At 38.4% G+C, this 22,403-nt stretch overlaps 1 protein-coding gene across 1 annotated transcript in view; it reads left to right on the top strand.

Moving 5' to 3' along the window:
• LOC105756395 (zinc finger protein 791-like) overlaps window positions 1-12,689 on the top strand; it is a 97,138-nt gene extending 84,449 nt beyond the window's left edge. The window contains 1 exon segment of the mRNA XM_023733226.1: window positions 10,673-12,689. Within this exon segment, the coding sequence (XP_023588994.1) occupies window positions 10,673-11,897 (1,225 nt within the window). The 3' untranslated portion in view covers window positions 11,898-12,689.
• Window positions 12,690-22,403: the final 9,714 nt, after the last annotated feature.

Raw genomic sequence — 22,403 nt, 5'->3', positions numbered from 1 at the left:
AGAAGATATTTGGTTTATAAGAAATCCATGTTATATATAAAGGCAGAAATATTAGAACTAAAAAGAAGAAAGAAAAGGGATAGAGGTTAGACATGCTTTATCTGCCAGAAAACACCAAAAAGAAAAAAAAAAACAAGCAGAAAATGGCAGAACCAACTTTAGAACCAGCCAAAAGTTTATAGCAACTGTGGTTCTGTAAACTTCTGGGTCTGTGGTTTGGGGTCTGTCATTAATTTTGTAAAATTCTCAACCATCATTCAAATAGTTCTCTTCTGGTATTCTCATTGTGCATATGTTACATGTTCTGGTTCACAGTTCTTTAATATTCTTTTCTTTTTTCTTCATATTTCAGTTTTGCATGTTTCTATTTGGCCTATCTTAAAGGTCACTGATTTTTCCTTGGCTATGACTAAACTATTGCTGACTCCTTTAAAGACATTCTTCACTTCTGTTAGTGTTTTTGATTTCTAGGATTTCCTGTTGATTTTTCTTAAAGAGTTTCCATCTCTGCTCACGTTACGCATCTGTTCTTGCATGTAGTTTACTTTTCACATTGGAAGCCTTTTTATATGAATCATGTTGTTAGCTGTTTTAAATTTCCAGTCTGTTAATTCCAAAATCTCTGCCACATCTGAGTCTCGTTCTGATGCTTGCTTTCTCTTCAGTCAGTGGGAAAAGCTGCCAGACCCTTGGTATTTTCCAGTGATTAATAACTCATCCTCCTTTCACTAGTGCTTTATGTTTTATTGTTTGTCCTGCTGGGTCTTATCGAAGGAAGTGAAATTATATTTTTCCACAAAGAAATGATGATCTGATTGTGGAAATAAGTCTTTTATTCATAAAAGATTTGTTTTATTTCTGATAGGTGTTCTGGCTGTTCTGAACCATAAATACAAAGAGGAATAAGACGAATTGGTTATAGTCAAAACTGGAGAGAGAAGTTTAGTGTGTTACAAATATTCTTAAATCTATGATGCAGAATGCTAGAAGCCAGGAGGTAAATGTAGACAGTAAAGGGATGGGGCTGATCGGCAAAGTCTACAGTAGAACACAGAAACTTGTGTGACCTCCTTATGAAATCTCAGTTCTCCAGGAGTTTCAGCCTCACCCATCCTTTTTCACACATTGGGAAAGATGGTGCATTTCTGATTCAGAATATATGTGATCTTTTAGAACTCAGTGGTCTTTGAGGATGTGGCCATGGACTTTACCTGGGAAGAGTGGGCTTTGCTGGATTTTTCTCAGAGGAAACTCTACAGAGATGTGATGATAGAAACCTTCAGAAACCTGGACTCAGGTAAGCTTTGCTTCATTTTTCTTACTCCTTTAGTGTATAAATATATTGTACTTAGCACCTTGTAAGATTTGGGTTCAAGAATTGGTAGATATTGGCCAGTGTAAGAGGTGTTTTTTACTGCTTAGACTCTAGTGGCTTCCCCATGAAAGTAAAAATCTATGTATTAGGGAGGTGGGGCCAAGATGGCGGAGTAGTCAGATGCTTCCAGTGGACCCTCTTACAGCAAGGACCCAAAAAACAAGTGAATCAATTATATGTGGCAGTCTGGGAACCCTGAACCTCAAAGGCAGAGTTGAGGAACCGAACTGAGTGGCGGGGGAGGGAGAAACAGTTCAGAAGCAGCAAGGAGTTGCCAGTCCTGACCTGGCAAGAGCCTGAGCCCTTCAGGCCTGAGCAGATCGGGGGTGAGCAGTGAGCAGGCAAGCAGCTGTCTCCACACTAGGAGAGACCCAGCACCAGAGAGTCTACACGGCCACCCAGAACCAGTGTGAAGAAGCTCTCGTCTGGTGAAAGATAAGTAATTGTGTCCGATCTATCACCCAGATCAAAAAACACCCTCCTTAGGGAAAAAGTTCTCATTTATCTCCCCTCTCCCTGCTCTGCACTGGGTCCCAACCGGCATCAGCAATTGCCAACTCCCCTGGGCTGGAAGTAGGATCTGTCACATGCACGGAGTCATTCTCCTGACCCTGGACAGTGAAAAAATTAACAAACGGTTAAAAAAAACTGCCGGCTCCCCTAAGCCAGAAAGCCAGGGTAGGCACAGCTCCTTTGCTTAGGCACAGGCATGAGAGATCCATGGACTTTGAGTGCCTTTCCCCTTGCATAGACTTGTGTAGGCCCATTTCAACAGCGCAGGCCCCCATTACCATAGTACAGGAGGGTATATACCTGAAGTCTAACTTCAACGGTTTCAGCTGTGAAAGGGCAGGTTTGTGACATTTGACATTGCTTTGCCCATTAAGCAAGGTCTTCACCTACCCACATCAGGGGCCTGAGGACTGGTGGCTCCACCCATGCCACCTAGCCACCTGTGATAGGGGCCCATGAATAAGAGTTGCTGCTCAGTCCATAGAGCCAACAGCATTAGGTGCTCATAGTCTGGCTGCAGAACCCACCCACCTACAGGCTGTAGGGAACAGGGATACGCCTTCCTCCTGGACACGGGAGTAGTCGTCAGCCCCCTGCCTTGCTCAGTGTGTCCTCCTGCTGCAGTCAGATGCCCATGCCTACACCAATTACCCATGTCTCTAGGACTGTGAGAACCTATATCACGCACTTAGTGGCTATCTACCTGGGCACCTGAGCTGAATCCATACAGGAGCGGGTGGAGTCCTGAGCTCACATACCTAGTAACACATCTGACCACCTGGTGACAGGACATTAGAGCTTCAAAGGTGTCAATAAACTAGCTCATACGACCAGCCTATTAGGGCATATCAAAACAAGAAGCTAGGACACAGAAAGCAAACATAAATATAATAAATTGATAGCTTGAAGATAACAGTCAATATCAAATCACATAAAGAGGCAATCCATGACAGCTTCAGCAAACTCCCAAAATAATCTAGAAATTTTCCAGAGGAGGAAAATTTTTTGGAATTAACCAGAGGCAGAATACAACTCTTACAGAACTCTTCAAGAAGTTAGGAAGGAAATTAATCAAAATGCAGAACATGCAACAGGAAATTAAAAAGATTAGAGAAAAGCATAATGACAAATTTAACAGGTTGCAGGAATCCATAGAGAGACAGAAATACAGAAGATTAACAATAAAATTTCAGAAATAGACAACTCAATGGAAGGTCATAGGAGCAGAATTGAGACAATGGAAGTGAGAATTAGTGAGATAGAAGATAAAGCACTTGACACCAACTTATTCGAGGAAAAATCAGATAAAAGGATTTCAAAAAAAGAAGAAATCCTAAGAATTGTGTGAGACTCTATCAAGAGTACCCTATGAGTGATTGGAGTACCAGAGCGGCAGGGATAACAGAGAATACAGAGGGAATTGTTGAAGTTTTCTTGGCAGAAAAGTTCCCTGATATTGTGATAGATGACAAGATATCCAGGATGCTCCTCAAACCCAACATAAGGTAGAGCGCAGAAGAAAGTCACAAAGATGTATTATAATCAAACTTGCCAAAATCAAACATAAAAAGAGATTTTAAGAGTGGCTAGGGATAAATGAAAAGTGCTCTATAAAGGAGAGTCAATAAGAATAAGCTCAGACTACCCAGCAGAAACCATGCAGGCAAAAAGGCAATGGGATGACATATAAATCCTTGAAGGAAGAAAACTGCCAGCCAAGAATTTGTGTATCCAGAAAAACTCTCTCTCAAATATAATGGTGAAATTAGGGTATTTCCAGATGAACAGAAGTTTCAGGAATTTGCAAAAAACTCAACCAAAATTACAAGAAATACCAAAGGGTGTCCTCCAGTTAGAAAATCAGTAACATCAGATAACAACCCAAGACTAGAACACAGGACAGAGCAACCAGATATCAACTCAGATAGGGAAGTCACAAAAAGAAGTCAAAGCTAAAACACTGAAAATAGGGAAACAGGTGTCAATATGTAAAAGATGGCAACACTAAAATGAAGAAGAGGGACTGAAGAAATGTAGACATAGATTTTTCATATGGAGAGGAAGTCAAGGTGATATAAAGAAATAAAGGTATAAACTTAAAAAACTATGGGTAAATATTAAGGTAACCACAAAGGAAACTAACAATCCTACAAGTCAAAATAAAAAACTAGAAAAATATAGACTCAGCAAACACAAAATCAATAGCAATGAAAAAGGAAAAGAAAATACGTAAAAACAACTCAGCTCAGAAAATTAAGGAGAACAAAGAAACTGAACAGCACACCAAAAAAGACATCAAAATGACAGCACTAAACTACCTATCAATAATTACGCTGAATGTAAATGGACTAAATGCACCAATAAAGAGAGGGTGGCAGACTGGATAAAAAATACGATCCATCTATATGTTGCTTACAGGAGAAGCACCTTAGACTCAAAGACACATACAAACTAAAACTCAAAGCATGGAAAAAATATATCAAGCAAACAACACTCAAATAAGAGCAGGAGTGGCAATACTAATCTCTGACAAAATAGACTTTAAAGTAAATTCCACCACAAAGGGTAAGGAAGGATACTATATAATGATTAACGGTCAGTACACCAGGAGTACATAACTGTAATAAATATTTATGCACCCAATGACAAAGATCCAAAATACATAAACTCTAACAGCACTGAAAAGAGAGATAGCTCCACAATAGTAGTAGGACACTTGAACACCCCACTTTCAGTGAAGAACAGAACTTCCAGAAAGAAGCTCAACAAAGACACGGAAGAGTTAAATGCTACAATCAACGAACTTGATCTCAGACGTATACCAAACACTGCACCCAATGACAGCCAAGTATACTTTCTTTTCCAATGCACATGGAACATTCTCCAGAAGAGATCACATAACAGGCCATAAAGCAAGCCTTAACAAAATCCAAAGCATCGAAATATTACAAAGCATCTTTTCTGACCATAAAGTCATAAAAGTAGAAATCAACAATAGAAAAAGCAAAGAAAAAAAAATCAAACACGTGGAAACAACTACACCTTGCTCAAAAACTACTGGATTATAGAAGAAATTAAAGATGTAATACATTCATAGAATCAAACAAGAATGAAAACACATCCTACCAGAACCTTTGTGACACAGCAAAAGCAGTGCTCAGAGGTCAGTTTATAGGAATAAATGTACAAATCCAAAAAGAAGAAAGGGCCATAATCAAAACATTAATCCTACAACTGGAACAAGTAGAAAGAGAGTAGCAAAAGAAGCCCTCAGGCGGCAGAAGAAAGGAAATCATAAGAATTATAGCAGAATTAAATGAAATAGAGAATGGAAAAATAATTGAAAGAGCTAAGAAGACTAATAGCTGGTTCTTTGAAAAGATCAACAAAATTGATAAACCATTGGCCAAACTGACAGAAGAAAAACAGGAGAGGAGGCAGATAACCTGTATAAGAAATGAGATGGGTGATATCACAACAGACCCAATTGAAATTAAAAGAATCGTAATGGAATACAATGAAAAATTGTACTCTTAACAAATTCTAGAAATGGACAAATTTCTAGAAACTCACTACCTACCTAAACAAACACAAAGAGAAATAGAACAACTAAATAAATCCATAACTAAAGAAGAGATTGGAAAGGTAATTAAACTCCCAACCAGAAAAAAGCCCTGGCCCAGATGGCTTCACTGGAGAATTCTACCAAACTTTCAGAGAAGAGTTAACACCACTACTACTAAAAGTATTTCAGAGCATAGAAAAGGATAGAATACTCCCAAACTCATTCTGTGAAGCCAGCATAACCCTGATACCAAAACCAGGTAAAGACACCACAAAAAAAAGAAAATTACAGACCAATATGCCTTGTGAACATTGATGCAAATATTCTCAACAAAATTGTAGTGAATAGAATTCAGCAAAATATCAAAAAAATAATTCACCATGATCAAGTGGGATTTATACCAGGTATGCAGGGACGGTTGAACATTAGAAAAACCATCAATGTAACCCATCACATAAAAAAAAAATAGACAAGAACCACATGGTCTCATCAACAGATGCAGAAAAGGTGTTTCACAAAGTCAAAAACCCATTCATAAGAATAGAAGGGAAATTCCTCAGCGTAATTAAGAGTATCTATACAAAGCCAAAGCCAACATCATCCTAAATAGAGAGACATTGAAAGCATTCCCCTTGAGAATGGGAAACAGACAAGGATACCCTTTATCACCACTCTTATTCAACATTGTGCTGGAGGTTGTAGCCAGAGCAGTTAGGCTAGAAAAAAGAAAGAGCATCCAAATTGGTAGGAAAGAAGTCAAAGTATCTCTGTTCACAGATGATATGATCTTAGACACATTAAGCCCCAAAGAATGCACAAAAAACTACTGGAACTAATAGAAGATTTCAGCAAAGTTTCAGGATAGAAGATAAACATACAAAAACCGTTGAATTTCTTTACACCAGCGAAGAGAACCTCGAAGAGGAAATCACCGAATCAATACCATTTACAATAACCACCGAGAAGATAAAATACTTAGGAATGAAATCTAACCAGAGATGTAAAAGACCTGTATAATGAAAACAAGACACTACTGCAGGAAACCAAAAGAGACCTGTGTAAGTGGAAAAACATACCTTGCTCATGGATAGGTAGACTCACCATTGTGAAAATGTCAATTCTACCCAAAGTGATCTGAATACAATGCAATCCCGATCCAAATACCGCTGGCATTTTTTAGTGAGATGAAGAAACAAATCACTAACTTCATATGGAAAAGGAGGTGGCCCTGGATAAGTAAAGCATTACTCCAGAAAAACAACAAAGTGGGAGGCCTCACACTACCTTATTTTAGAATCTATTACACCGCAACGGTAGTCAAAAGAGCCTGGTACTGGTACAACAATAGATACATAGACCAATGGAACAGAATTGAGAATCCAGACATAAATTCATCCACCTGCGAGCAGCTGATATTTGACAAAGGCCCAAAGTCCGTTAATTTGTGAAAAGACAGTCTCTTTAACAAATGTTGCTGGCGTAACTGGATATCCTTCTGCCAAAAACTGAAAGAAGACCCATACCTCACACCATGCACAAAAACTAACTCAAAATGGATCAAAGACTTACATATAAAACGAAAAACGATAAAGATCATGGAAGATAAAATAGGGACAATGCTAGGAGCACTAATACATGGCATAAACACAATATGAACCATAAGTAACAATACACAAGCACTAGAAGTGAGACTAGATAACTGGGAGCTTCTAAAAATCAAACACAGTCAGCAAAAGAGTTTACCAAAAGAGTCAAAAAGGAACCTACAGACCGGAAAAAAAATTTTGGCTATGACAAATCTGATCAACGTCTAATCTCTAAAATCTACAAGATTCTGCAACACCTCAATAAAAAGGCAAATAACCGAATTAAAAAATGGGCAAAGGATATGAACAGGCACTTCACCAAAGACACATGAAGAAATGCTCACGATCATTAGCCATTAGAGAAATGCAGATTAAAATTACAATGAGATAACATCTCGCCCCAACAAGGCTAGCATTAATCCAAAAAACACAAAATCATAAATGTTGGAGAGGTTGTGGAGAGACTGGGAACACTTATACACTGTTGGTGGGAATGTAAAGTGATACAACCACTTTGGAAATTGATTTGACATTTCCTTAAAAAGTTAGAAATACAAGTACCACACTATCCAGCTATCCCGCTTCTTGGAATATATGCTAGAGAAATAAGAGCTATCACACAGATATATGCACTCTTATGTTCATTGCGGCACTGTTCACAATAGCAAAAAGATGTTAAAAATCTAGGTGCCCATCAACAAATGGATAAACAAATTAATGTATATCCACACAATGGAATACTACACAACAATAAGGAACAACTATGAAGCTGTGAAACATAACATGGAGGAGTCTGGAGGTCATTATGCTGAGTGAATTTAGTCACAAAAGGACATATATTGTATAAGACCACTATTAGGAGAACTCAAGAAAAGGTTTAAACTCAGGAGAAAACATTCTTTGATGGTTACAAGGGTGGAGAGGGAGGGTGAGTGTTATATACTAACTAGATAGTAGAGAAGAATTACGTAAAGGGAAGGACAGCACGCACTACAGGGGAATCAGCTTAACTAGACTAAACCAAAGCTAAGAAGTTTCATGAATACAAACACTTTGAGGGGAAGAGTAACGGGTAGGGGTTTGGGGACCATGCTTTCACGGGACATGTAGGTTAATTGGCATAACAAAATTTATTAAGAAGGTGTTCTGCATCCTACTTCGGTGAGTGGTGTCTGGGATCTTAAAAGCTTGCAAGTGGCCATCTAAGATGCATCAATTGGTCCCAACCACCTGGAGTAAAGGAGAATGAAGAACACCAAAGACACTAGGTAAGTATTAGCCCAAGAGACAGGGCCACATAAACCAGAGACTTCATCAGCCTGAGACCAGAAGAACTAGATGGTGCCTGGCTACCACAAATGACCGTCCTTTCAGGGAACACAACAGAGAGCCCCAGATGGAACAGGAGAAAGCTTTGGTACAGAACTCAAATTCTAGTAAGAAGATCAGACTTAATAGTCTGAGACCGGATGAACCCTGGAGAGCATGGCCCCTGTATTCTGTATCAGTGCAGAACTAAAACAATATCCGATGCCAACTCTTCAGACCGGGATTGGACTCGACTGTGGTACATAAAGTGATGCTCGTGAGGAGTGTGCCTCTTAGTTCAAGTAGATACAAGAGACTAAATGGGCAGCTTCTGTCTGGAGGTGAGGTTGGAAGGCATAGAGGGTTAGGAGCTGGTTGAATGGACATGGGTAGTCGGGTGGAAAGCAGGAGTGTGCTGTCACAGTATGGGGAGAGCAATTTAAGGTCACATAACAATGTATGTAGAAATATTTGTATCGGAAAAAAAAATCTGTATTAAAATGACCAATGAAACCCATTGCCGTCGAGTTGATTCAGACTCATAGCGACCCTACAGGATAGAGCAGAACTGCCCCATAGGGTTTCCAAGGAGCGGCTTGTGGATTGGAACTGCCGACCTTTTGGTTAGTAGCTGAGCTCTTAACCACTGAGCCACTAAGGCTCCATGTATTAAAATGACTCTTTTTGTGGTTAAAAGCCTTGAGCCTCTTTAAGTGTTGTAAGTATGTGAGCATTGGCTTCAGGGATCACTTTGAGGCAAATTGATTTGTGGTTTTGTATCTTGTTAGCATTTACCATGTTTGTTACAAATTAGACTTGATGATTTTGCTGCAGATAAACTCAACACCTGTCCATCTATAGAAATCGTGGAGACCAAAGTATTGGCGCAGTGTCAGGGAAATATGCTTGCCTATCTTCCTTCATGATCTGTTTTTCCCTATGAGCACCATATAAACTAAACTAAATTTTCTCACTGAGAAGCAAGGGAAAGATCTTAGGAGAGTGGACATAGGACTTATCCAGAGCTGTAGTGTCGTGGAGCACCAGGAAAACAAGAATCCTTTGAAGCCCTGTGGGGATGGAATTACATTTGAAGAAATCAACTTGAAATAATTTTAGTTTTATGAGGCAGAACTTACAAACATACCTGAGCTGACTTGATGTTTCATCAGTCTTCTATCATGCTTTCTATATTTATGGAAAAAGACCTTCCCATTTTCTCTTGTAGTATTACCTTTCTGTACATTCACTGTTTGCAATACCTTTTTGTTTTGCTTTCCTAATGACACCCTATTTATGTTACCATTACTCTCAATTGTCATGGAATTATTTCTTAGTAAGTTTCTTACCCTTTCGACCATTGCCAAAATTGTGTAACAGCCAAATGCCTCAAAGTCTGTCTTTCTTCACACATACCTTATTCTTCAAAAATTTCCATGCTGTTTCGTTTCCTACTGTGGAACTCCACTAAAAATTATTGGGTCAGTTTTTCAACAGGATAATAATGAACAAAAGTTATCTATGAAGAATGACTCCTGGTTCTCCATGTTAGGAGAAATCTGTGTATTCCATGGCATTGATCATCAGCACAACCAGGGAAAGAATGTGAGGTGAGTATTACGTGATAGTGAGCAGTGTCTCAGGAGAGGCTTAAGGTGTCATGATGTTTTCATGTATGTGTGTATATATAATACTAGCTCTAAAATGCTGTGCTCACATAATTTTCACACCATATTTCCATAAATGTGAATCAGATAGTTGAGCATTTGAAACATATTTCGCTTGTACATAATTATCAGAAAGCTCCATTATTTAGAAACACTGTGACAGTAATTGTAACCCCCTTTGTGAAATGATTCAGCCTGTGCAACAGTGTGAGAAAACACATAGCAGAAAACAGTATTCACCGTGTATGGTAATTGTGAAATGGTAACAAATTTCTAACAACATGTTGCTTGTTTTTAACAGAGTACATACAGTAGAGAACCTCTATGAAAGTAAAGAATGTAGAGTAAAGAAAAGTAGAGAAGAAAATCAGTGTGGAAAAAGTTTCAGCTGGATTGGAAATCTTGGTAGCCTCCAAAGAACTCATGCTGGATTAAATCCTTCTGAGTGCCTTGAGTGTGGAAAACCCATCACGGATCATTCATCATTTGAGCAGCCTATTGGATCTCACACTGGATACAAACCTTATCATTGTAATGAATGTGTACAAGTCTGCAGTTGTCCCTCTTACCTAAAACCTTTTGTAAGAGAGAAACTTGGTAAATGTAAGGATTATGAGAAAACCTGTAGTAGTTCTTCACCCTTCACTGAACATATAAGAACTCTGAGTGGAGAGAAGCCTTATGAATGTAAGGAATGTGGGAAAACTTTTAGTTCTTCCTCATCCTTCACTAAACATGTAAGAACTCACAGTGGAGAGAGGCCTTATGAATGTAAGGAGTGTGGGAAAGCCTTTAGTCAGTTTTCAGATCTCACTAGACACATAAGAATCCACAGTGGAGAGAAGCCTTATGAATGTAAGGCATGTGGGAAAGCCTTTCGCTATCTTTCAAACCTCACTAGACATATAAGAACTCACAATGGGGAGAGACCTTATAAATGTAAGGAATGTGGGAAAGCCTTTAGTCGTTCGTCATTCCTCGCTACACATATACGAACTCACAGTGGAGAGAGGCCTTATGAATGTAAGGAATGTGGGAAAGCACTTAGTTCTTCCTCATCCTTCCGTAACCATATGAGAACTCACAGTGGAGAGAGGCCTTATGAATGTAAGGAATGTGGGAAAGCATTTAGTGCTTCCTCATCTTTCCGTAAACATATAAAAACTCACAGTGGCGAGAAGCCTTATGAATGTAAGGAATGTGGGAAAGCCTTTAGTCAGGTTTCAGATCTCACTAGACATGTAAATGCTCACAGTGGAGAGAAACCTTATGAATGTAAGGAATGTGGGAAAGCCTTTAGTCAGTGTTCACAACTTACTAGACATGAAAGAGCTCACAGTGGAGACAGGCCTTATGAATGTAAGGTATGTGGGAAAGCCTTTAATCAGTCCTCTCACCTTGCTAGCCACATAAGAACTCATAGTGGAGACAGACCTTATAAATGTAAGGAATGTGGGAAAACCTTCAGTCAGTCTTCACATCTCACTAGCCATATAAGAACACACAATGGAGACAGGCCTTATAAATGTAAGGAATGTGGAAAAACCTTTAATCAGTCTTCACATCTCACTAGCCATATAAGAACGCATAGTGGAGACAGGCCTTATGAGTGTAAGGAATGTGGGAAATCCTTTAGTGATTACTCATCCCTCACTAGACATATAAGAACTCACCTTGGAGAGAGAACTTATGAATGTCAGGAGTGTGGAAAGGCCTTTAATTCTTCCTCATCCATCCATAAACATGTTAGAACTCACAATGGAGATAGGCTTTATGATAGAAATGTTGGAAAGCCTTTAGTCAGTTCTCATTCCTCACTAAACATAGATGAGTTCACAGTATGGAGAGGCCTTACGAGTATTAAGAATGTCAGTACACCGTAGTCCTCATACTTCACTAACCATATAAAATAGCAGTAGAGGGAAGCCTTATGAATGTAAGGAATGTAGGAAAGTCTTTGCTATTTTCACCTCAAGGAACACAAAAGAAGTCTTAGCAGAAAGAAAGTTATGTATGTAAAGAAGTGTAAAGTCTAGTTATTCCTCATGCAGCACTAAACAAGGGCTAACCATGGATAGAAGCCTCATGAATGTAATGAATGTGAGACAGCCTTTTAATCCTCGTTTGATAAAATGTGCGAAAGTACACTACAAAGAAACAATATATGTGTAAAAGTAATGTCGGAAGGCTTTTGGGAATCCCTTTTCTTTTAAAAAACCTGAAGGAAAACACATGGGAGAAAAACCATGTAAAGAATGTGATATGGGAAAGTTTTTGCTTTTCCTCCTGTACTTTCCTGGATGCGAGGAATCACGCATATGGGAAAGCATTTGATTATTACTTGTGCTAAATATGTGAGTTGTCAAGGATTTTATTTTACTTGGATATACAATCAGCACTCATAGACGCAGCAGTCAGGAAATCAACACACTGCATTGGTCAAACCTGTAAAAGACCTCTTTAAAGTGTTAAAAAGCAAAGATGTCACAATAAGGACTAAGGTGCGCCTGTACCAAGCCATGGTGTTTTTTTATTGCCTCATACGTATGCGAAAGATGGGCACTGAATAAGGAAGATCAAAGAATAATTGATGGCTTTGAATCACGGTGTTGGCAAAGAATGTTGAATATACCATGGACTGACAGAAGAACAAACAACTCTGTTTTGGAAGAGGTACAGCCAGAATACTCCTTAGAAACAAGGATGGTGAGACTATGTCTTACATACTTCGGACATGCTATCAGTAGGGATCAGTCCCTGGAGAAGGACATCATGCTTGGTAGAGGGTCAGCGAAAAAGAGGAAGACCCTCAATGAGATGGATTGACAGAGTGGCTGCAACAATGGGCTCAAGATACCAATTGTGAGGATGATGCAGGACCAGCCGGTGTTTTGTTCCGTTATACACAGGGTCACTGTGAGTTGGAACCGACTCAATGGCACCTATCAATACCAATAACAATTATGTAAAAAGTCAAATTTCTGAAAAATTATGTATATGTAAACTACAAATCTTAGAATTTTTAGAAAATGGGAGATATTACATTGTGGACTGATCGTATATATGTAAAAGATGAGGGAATCCTTCACTGTCTCTTCTCATTTAGGACCCCATGAGACCTCACATGCAAAGACTGTGACTGTAAGCCAAGTTACCTTTTGGTTACATCACTTGAGTTTGAATAAGTATAAAAATGTTATTTGGGTTCTTTTATCTACAGATTGTTTTATTATAACATCTCATCAAGCCATTGGTACCTTGAAGTGTTTTTCATCAAGTATATCTTTTAAGTTTTTATAGTTTTTTACATTATAATGCAGTATGTTCTCATTGTAGAATATTTGATTTCATTGGGAAATTATAAGGAAAACTGAAAAATCACTCAGTATCTCACCACTCATGTTGTTTCTGGTAATTCCTTTTAGCCTTCTTTGTATGCAAAGCAGTGTTTGCTTAAAAAACCAAACCTATTGTCATTGAGTTGATTCCGATTCACAGCAACCCTACAGGACTGAATAGAACTTCCTCAGAGTTTCCAAGGAGTGCCTAGTGTATTGAAACTGCCAACTTTGTTTAACAGCTGAACTGTTAACAACTATGTGACCGGGGTTTCCTGAGTTTGCTTAGAGAATATCAATTGTACTGTATGTGTACTGCTGTACTGAGCATTTTTTCCATTCTGTCATTTATCCTCCACAAATGTTATGGTTCTTGATTTACTGATGAGAAAACTGCACAATAACTTAACTCAAATTCTCACCACCTCACAAAAATGTCCCACACAGGTGGTGCTGTGAGCAGCAGCATTTGTGTGAAAGGAGGGCTCCTCTTGGGGGTTTACACGGACCCATAGCATGACCTAGCAGTAATGATACTTCTGTCCAACACGGGCCCAGAGGCTTTATTTTGAGACAGAGTCCTACTTTTGGTAATTCCCTGGTTCCTGGAGTGTGTTCCAGGCCAGATACTGAGGCTGGAATTACTGGGCTGAACTAGACTGGCGACTGCTGCTCCACCTGATATGCATACCTTAGCAGTTTTATATCAGATGCCAGTTATTAATGTTAACCACGTCAGTCTATCCCATAACTGCCAATAATTACCCCATTGTCGGGAGGTTACATTGCTAGGCTTCTTTTTGTTCATAGCTTTTAAGAGTATTCTTATAAGTAGATTATGGCCATCTTCAGTTTTGTCATCTACAGATAAATTTTACTTTGTTGACTTGCTGAGAATGCTTGAGCATGATGTTTCAACCTAAAATAGAGTATATAAACTTACAAAAAAGACTAATATTTCAGACATGGATGCTATTGGTCTGGGTCGGGATTTTTAGAACTCTTGTGTAGAAACTTAGATTTTTCAAATTGTTGCTAATCTAGAATAACATGGAACTAAGATTAGGTATATGACACTGAGTAAAAGAATTACCATAGGTTTCTATGAAAATATTACTGATGTTACATGTTCTAATTTTTAAATATAAAAAAAAATTATTTCCCTTTCACTATTTTAATATAAGAATCCGTTATATCAACAACTAATACCATTATGCTGGTTACAGAATACTGTATAGATTGAAAGATACTGTAATGTTTTAAATTCCACCTATGAATTCCAAGAAATAAGTACTGAGATGAGTCTGATAAAAAGTAGTTCTTCTACACCACTTGTTCCTCTTTTATGTTGTTTATACTGATTCTGATATTGTTAAATATTGTCAATCCTTAATCCAGTATTCTTTAAGGAATATTTTCACACATTGAAGAAGTCTTTAACAACCAAAATCAAAAACCAAAAATCTGATACTCCAGAGGACTATTATCTTAGTCATCTAGTGCTGCTATAACAGAAATACCACAAGTGGATGGTTTTAACAAAGAAAAGTTTATTTCCTCACAGTTAAAGTAGGCTAAAAGTCCAAATTCAGGGCATCAGCTCCAGGGGAAGTCTTTTTCTTTGTGTCGGCCTTCTCTTCGGTATTCCCCTGGACTAGGAGCTTCTCTGTGCAGGTACTCTGGTCCAAAGGACGCGCTTTGCTCCCGGAATGGCTTTCTTGATGGTATGAGGTCCCCAGCTCTCTGCTTGCTTCCCTTTTATCTCTTCAGAGATGAAAGGTGGTGCAGGCCACACCCCAGGGAAACTCCCTTTACATTGGATCAGGGATGTGACTTGGGTAAAGGTGGTGTTATCCCACCTTAATCCTCTTTAACGTAAAATTACAATCACAAAGTGGGGGCCAACCACACAGTTCTTGGAATCATGGCCCAGCCAAATTGATACATTTTTTGGGGGACATAATTCAAACCATAACTATGTATATCAAAAAAAGGACATCAGCTAGAAGATTTCCTGGAGCCTCATTGGAAAAGAATTTGTAGTTCTCCTTACTAACCTTTATGCTGCTAAATTACAGGGAGTTAATACTTGAATATACCTCTCCCCATTAAAGAAGACTGTAGTTTCTGTTTGAACTGTCCAGCCAACAAAAAGACTCAAACTTAAATTCACATACCCCAGTAAACAGAAGCAGACTACTATGACAGAAGCAGACAGCTCCACTCAAGACCATGGAACAAGACTTCATGCAGGCAAATGAGATTTTTGCACTATGTTTTACAGTCTTTACTTTCCTATTTATCTTGATTATCCTTCAACAAATTGATATTCCCATTTAATGAGGTATATTTTATGGAAACCTCTGAAGTAGCTGCTCATTGTTTGATACTTAGTGATTTAAAAATAACATGATTTTATTAACTGGAATGAGTAAATTAGTACTTTGCCATGTGTTGCTTTCTGATTTACGTCCATGCCTTTCTTTCCCATGCATATGCAGGCTATGAAAGTTCTTGGACTGCTGTTCCTACCAGTGTAGGTAATCCTCATAGGATTACATTTAAATTCCCTTATCCCTAAGTCAAGAAGTTTCCCTTTACGTTGTTAATTTTTTTGTCTCCGCTAGATGTCATTACCCCCTAACACTTACAGTCTTTAAAGTTGCCTTACTATATTATTTTTAATTAATATTTTTACATTATAAAGAGATCTTAATATAAGATATGGACATACTGTTTTAAATTGTAGGTACTAAACAAAAACTAAAGGTTAATGCAATATAGGAATTGACTCAACTCCAACAGGTAATGTCATTTAAATGTAAAATTCCTAAAAGGCAAGTAAATAAGGCTAATTTTTTTTTGTAAGTCATCCTGTCTTAACATTAATCAGATCTTCCAATAATAGCTTATTTTGCAAAGACGCTATAATATTGACACAGGAAATTATTCTTGGCTATTTCATTTTGCTATGAATTTCACAGCCATACAGAAATACTATTTTATAATATTTATTACTTTTTTTTAATACCAGGAATGTTATGCTTTGGAAAGAAACTGTAAATATTTGTCCTCAAAAGGATAAAACTTAGTATCAGTTATCATATGTAGCTCTATTTCTCTAGAAACAGCACGTCCTGACTGCTTAAGTGACTTTTATAGCTCATTACTTTTAAGATGACTAACTTTTAAGATCTGAAATAATTCATTATTTAATAGATTTTAAGGTGAAAATTTAAAATTTAACAGTTACTCTTTAAAAAGATAATATCTGTGGTAGATGAGTGTATTTTTTTTTCCTAGTACAAACCTCTTGCTGGCAGTGGGCCTATTTAAGAACAGCTGGTTTCACCAATGAATGCTTAATTTCATATACTGCCTCTCCCAGATTTTAAAACACAGTTTTTTTAGAAAATTTAACAATATGTTTGCAGGAAAAAAAGCCTCTTTATATTCAAATGTCAAATTAGCTAAAATTAAGAAAACCGTCTGTAACAACTCCTTGACAGAGAATTGGCTTAAGTAAAGTAAGTCCAACCATCCTTCTCCCACGTATTAATACTGGGACCAACATAGTATGTGCCCCATGTGGATATGTATTTTTTTATATGGAGAATCAAGATACCCTACCGTTGCCAATTCAAACCCAAATAATAAGTCCCATACCTGGACTCTTAACCTTGTTTGGATGGCTAGAATATAATCTGATGTTCTTCAAGCCATATAGGAGTATCTTTAGACATCCGTTCTTTTTTTTTATTGTACTTTAAGTGAAAGTTTACAATTGAAGTTAGTCTCTCATACAAAAATTTATACATACATTGTTATGTGACCCTAATTGCTCTCTGTATACCGTGACAGCACGCTCCTTTTTTCCACCTGATTTCCCGTGTCCATTCAACAAGCTCCTGACCCTCTCTGCCTTCTCATCTCACCGCCAGACAGGAGCTGGCCATTTAGTCTCATGCAGCTACTTGAGATAAGAAGCACACTCTTCACAAGTATCATTTTATGTCCCATAGTCCAGTCTAATCTTTGTAGAGTTGGCCTCAGGAATGGTTTTAGTTCTGGGTTGACAGAGAGTCTAGGGCCATGCTTTCTGAAGTTCCTCCAGCCTCAGACTATTAATTCTGGTCTTTTTACTAGAATTTGAATTCTGCACCCCACTTTTCTCCTGATCCATCAGGGACTCTGTTTTGTTCCCTGTCAGGGTGGTCATTGGTGGTAGCCAGGCACCATCTAGTTCTTCTGGTCTCAGGCTGATGCAGTCTCTGCTTTATGTGGCCCTTTCTGTCTCTTGGGCTGATACTTTCTATGTGATTTTGGTGTTCTTCATTCTCCTTTATTCCAGATGGGTTGGGACCAATTGATGCATCTTAGATGGCTGCTCAGTAGCTTTTAAGACCCCAGACACCACTCACCAAAGTAGGATGCAGAACGTTTTCTTAAACTTTGTTATGCCAATTGATGTAGAAGACATCTATTCTTATAATAAATGTCTGCATTAGACTAACCCTCTAAATGTGTGTTGAAAAGAGACAAGAGGGACATAAGCTATAGATACAACCCAGTTACAGAAAACCCAGAAGTTAAGTGTTCCTTTTTAAAAGCATTCATACCATGGTGAAAAGTTACAGATTTAAAACTTGCTATTAGAAACATCTCAGACACAATAAAAGAAATAACTGCTGGTATAGCTAATGCTATAACTGCTTTTAAAAAAATCATTAAATTTGCTGGATAAAATTATCTTGAAAAACAGAATTTCCCTAAACTTCTTGTTAGCCAAGAGATGTCTACACTATAGCTGTTATTTTATGCCATACCTGGATTAATACTTCAGAGGAAATAGAACATAACATTGCAGAAATGCACCAAAATGTCACCTAGTTACACATTCTTGAACAAACCAAGTTTTGTTTTTTTCTTCTCTAGTATGTTCAGCTGGCTACCCAATGGAGTAGGTGCCCTGGATTAGATTGTTCTCCAGTACATGAGTTTAATGTGAATAGTCATTGTAATTAGCACTATTAGATGTTGTATAAAAATAACCACTAATGCCTCGATCCAGAGAAACAACCTAATGCCCATGACTAGGCTAAGGTATGTGGAAACAATGACCACTTCTAAAGAATTGGACAAATCCCAGGTTTAGTTCAACCATATGGTAAGGTCACTAGGCTCTCTGAACCACCAAGTATCCTCCTAACCACCTTAAGAGCTTTCCAGTAGCATGATGAAGAAAACCAAAACTACCTAACAGCTAGAAATAAATTGCAGAGTAGTCATTACTATGTGGGTGACATGAGATCAGCTCACCTTGAAGATGATAACTCCTCTATAGCAAAGTAAGATTTAAATAATTGCTGGTTCAGGCAGCCATCAGGAACAGCATAAATAAGGGCGATTTAAAACTAAGTTCATGCAGAACTGCTTCTTGAATTGATCAGAGGCTATTCAGTGAAATCCGTGACCAAAAGGAGGGAATTGTAAAGGAGAAGTTTGTGATGCCTTTTTGACCAGGACTAAATGATTGAGTGAAACTGTTTTTGCTGAATTAAACTGGTCTTTTTATTTGCCTAGCTACTCTCAGCAGAGTGAACTTAGACTTTTCACAGGCACCTGCAGTTTGGCTCCTTAATTGCTAGTAGCCATGGGAACTGAGGGAATTTCACTCTGTGGTTAAGGCAAGATGTAAAAGAAATACACTCTAAGGAAGGGAATCTTGACACAGGTGTCTTTTTGTGTAAAGTGGGCCTAAGAAATGTTTCTTTATTACAAGATTTAATTTAAAAAGTGTTTTGGAAGTATCCTGGAGCTAGCTTTATCTTGTTTCCCAGACAACTTAAGAGGGTTTTGTTTTAACAAGCTTTTTCTGGGAAATGAAATACTGGTACCAAATAAAATCAAAACCAATCCCACTGCCGTGGAATTGATTCCGAGTTGTAGCAACCCTATAGGACAGACTGGAACTGCCCCATAGAGTTTCCAAGGAGTGCCTGGTGGATTCAAACTGCCGACCTTTTGATTAGCAGCCATAGCACTTAACCACTACACCACCAAGGTTTTCAAATAGTTATCAGAAACCCTGAGACATCTGGTTAGAGCTGTTTTACATCAACCAGTGATGTTTTTTATGACACCTTCTGAAGGATGCATAACTATGATTGAAAACCTCTATAATTAGTCCCTGATGGGGACTAGAGATAAATCACTGTAAGCTTCTGTACCGAGTTATCCAATAGAAGCCCATTTCCCACCTCCTAATCCATCCTTCTTGTGTTCGCAACCAAAGACTAACCAATCAAAAAAACATAAGCCTGTTCTTCTAGCCCTATAAAATGTGTAATTATTGTATCTCAAATTCCATGGTTTTATTTCAGTGGGCAGCATAGTTCCCAATTTTAATTGTTCTTTAAACCCTTAATAAACCTGTTTTACCCTAAACCAGCATCTAAGTTTTCTCTGACAATGGGATAGGCTTACACTAAAAACTATTCGTTCTTTATCAGAAATTCAAATTTAACCAAGCATTCATGTTTTAATTTACTGTATCTGCAATCCTACCCAGACCACACTCTGCTGTCAGCACTCCCTGACGTTGTCACCATCTTCCTTTTACTTAGGATGCCTCTCCAGCAGTCCTATCCTCATGGCAAACTCACCCTTCAAGAACCAACTCAGACGCCATTTTCTCTGTAAAAATCCCATATTTTCCTCAGGTTGTTAGACCATCCTGTGATACTTTTCCCAAATCTCTATTAAGTTAGCACATTAAATTGGCTCCTGTCTCCACCACCATCCCTGATCTCTTCAAGGGCCCAACTGGGTCTCAGGTATCTTTTTATCTTCTTGCCTGGTACACCTGGTATGTAGTAGACACTTAATAATGTATTTGAACGAATGAACTTTATAAACTGTTGCTGAAGGACTTATACTGCACCCTCATATACCCCCTCTAGCCCTGTGAGAAGGAACTCACCTGGGACTATCAGCTAGGTCTTGGTGTTGCTACAAACTGGCCTGGAAAGTAGGTTCTCACAGCTACGTTCACCTGTTGAACATAAACAGTTTCACACATCATCATCAGATAAGTCCACTCTGATTCCGATGGATCAAGACAAAAATTAGGCCACTCAAAATCACATCTGAACACAAAGTATATATATTATCCGAGCCACAGCATACTAAACACTCTTGTGATTAATGTGACTGCTGCCTCTACCAATTACAGCTTTAGCCTTTACACTCTAGTCTGACCTCTCCATAGATAGGGTTTATTGTGATATCCAAGCATAGAATCACCCCACTTCCTGACAACATCTAATCGAAAGCAAACTCCCATAACCCGTTGCTGTCGAGTCAATTCCGAATCATGGCGACCATGTAGGACGGAGTAGAATTGCCCCATAGGATTTCCAAGGAGCGACTGGTGGATTCCAACAGCTGACCTTTTGGTTAGGAGCCGAAACCTTCCACAAAATCACCTAACACAATCCAAAATCCTAGAATACGTTCTTTTCTAACACCTTCGTACTAAGACACACCACTGTTCCCCTTGCTGTGCATTCCCCTTAACTCTAAAGGGTTATAAACCCACCTTGTTCAACTATGGGTGTGTTCCTGGTGGTCTTTGGCTACAAGGCATTAACATTTGGCTCATGTTAAGTACACACCTAATGTTTGTCATAAAAATCGTATTGAGATTTTTGCACCACCAGATGATTTACTGCTTTTTGGGTATATACACAGTTGAGCGTATACGTGTCAGATTTACATGAAGAGTGTCAGATGACCTGCAACAGAAAAACTGTTCTAATTGGTTGTGGCTTGTTCTGAGTCACACAAATAACAAATATCTCAAAATGTGAGCCCTGCTCCTCCATGACTGATGTCAATAAGCCACAGACATAGGAAACAACCAAAAGCGTTGTTTGTATAAAATGCTTCAAAGCCTTTGGAGAAAGAAACTGTTTATGAACACATTTCAAAATTAATAATGACATTTATTTGTATTTATGGTTTTCAAAGTTGTTTGAAATCAATTACTTTCTGCTTACGTCCAGTCCCATCAGTCATGATTAAAAGTCGCTTAGCATTTGTGCTCATCGTGAAAGGAACAAAAATACAGAAAACAAATGTATTAAATGCTGAATAAGTATTAAGTGTCTATAACATGCATTTTCTTATTTAATCTCAACAGCATCCCAGCATGGTACGTATGAGAAAACAAATTGTACACTATTTCCAAAGTCAAAATAATAAGGATAAAGTTGGAATTTGAAATCAGATGGACACTAGACACAACGTCTAGTATTCTTTCTCATACACCATACAAAAATTTTTCTAAATGTCATCTTGGATCTGAGTTTGGGCTAAATTCTGAGCTTTTCAGAAGCTCAGAGAGGTAAAATGAAGCACATTCCCTTTGTATGCAACTCATATCCAAAAGTCTGCCCCCTGCCAACTTACTGCATATATATATGAGAGCTGTAGGATTAAAGAAAAGCCTCCTCACGATTTTGCGAATTAGTTTTTCCCCAGAGTTAGTCAAGCTGTTAGATTTGACAGCACAGTTCTCCCCACTGCCAATCTTCTCAAGAATTCTGACACAAACTGAAAGGATTTAGGGTCCAACTACAAAGGGCACAACCCCCAAGAGTGCTGTCACTTCTGACACCAACCGCGAGTTTGGCAGGTTGTGGAAGTCACCCAGTTTTTATAATTTGCTAGAAAGAGAGAACTCACTGAAAGGTATTTCATACTCATGGTTATGGTTTGTTACAGAGGAAGGATACAGATCAAAATTAACCAAAGGAAGAGAACCATAGGACAGAGTCCGGGAGGGTTTTAAATGACCAGCTTCCCTTGTCCTTGGTCTGCATTACCCTCTTTGGATTGATGGTGACCATACATATGTCATATTGCTAGCCAGGGAAGTTCACCTGAGTTTAATGTCTAGAGCATTTACTGGGCCTTCATTATTACATAGGCATGATTGAATGACTACCCACGTGGTTGAACTCATTCTTCAGTCTCCCACTCCTCCCG

The sequence above is a fragment of the Trichechus manatus genome, unplaced genomic scaffold, assembly GCF_000243295.1.
Source record: "Trichechus manatus latirostris isolate Lorelei unplaced genomic scaffold, TriManLat1.0 scaffold00057, whole genome shotgun sequence".
Lineage (NCBI taxonomy): Eukaryota > Metazoa > Chordata > Mammalia > Sirenia > Trichechidae > Trichechus > Trichechus manatus.
Note: the sequence above shows the minus strand (reverse complement) of the source record. Positions and strands in the feature narration are given on the sequence as shown.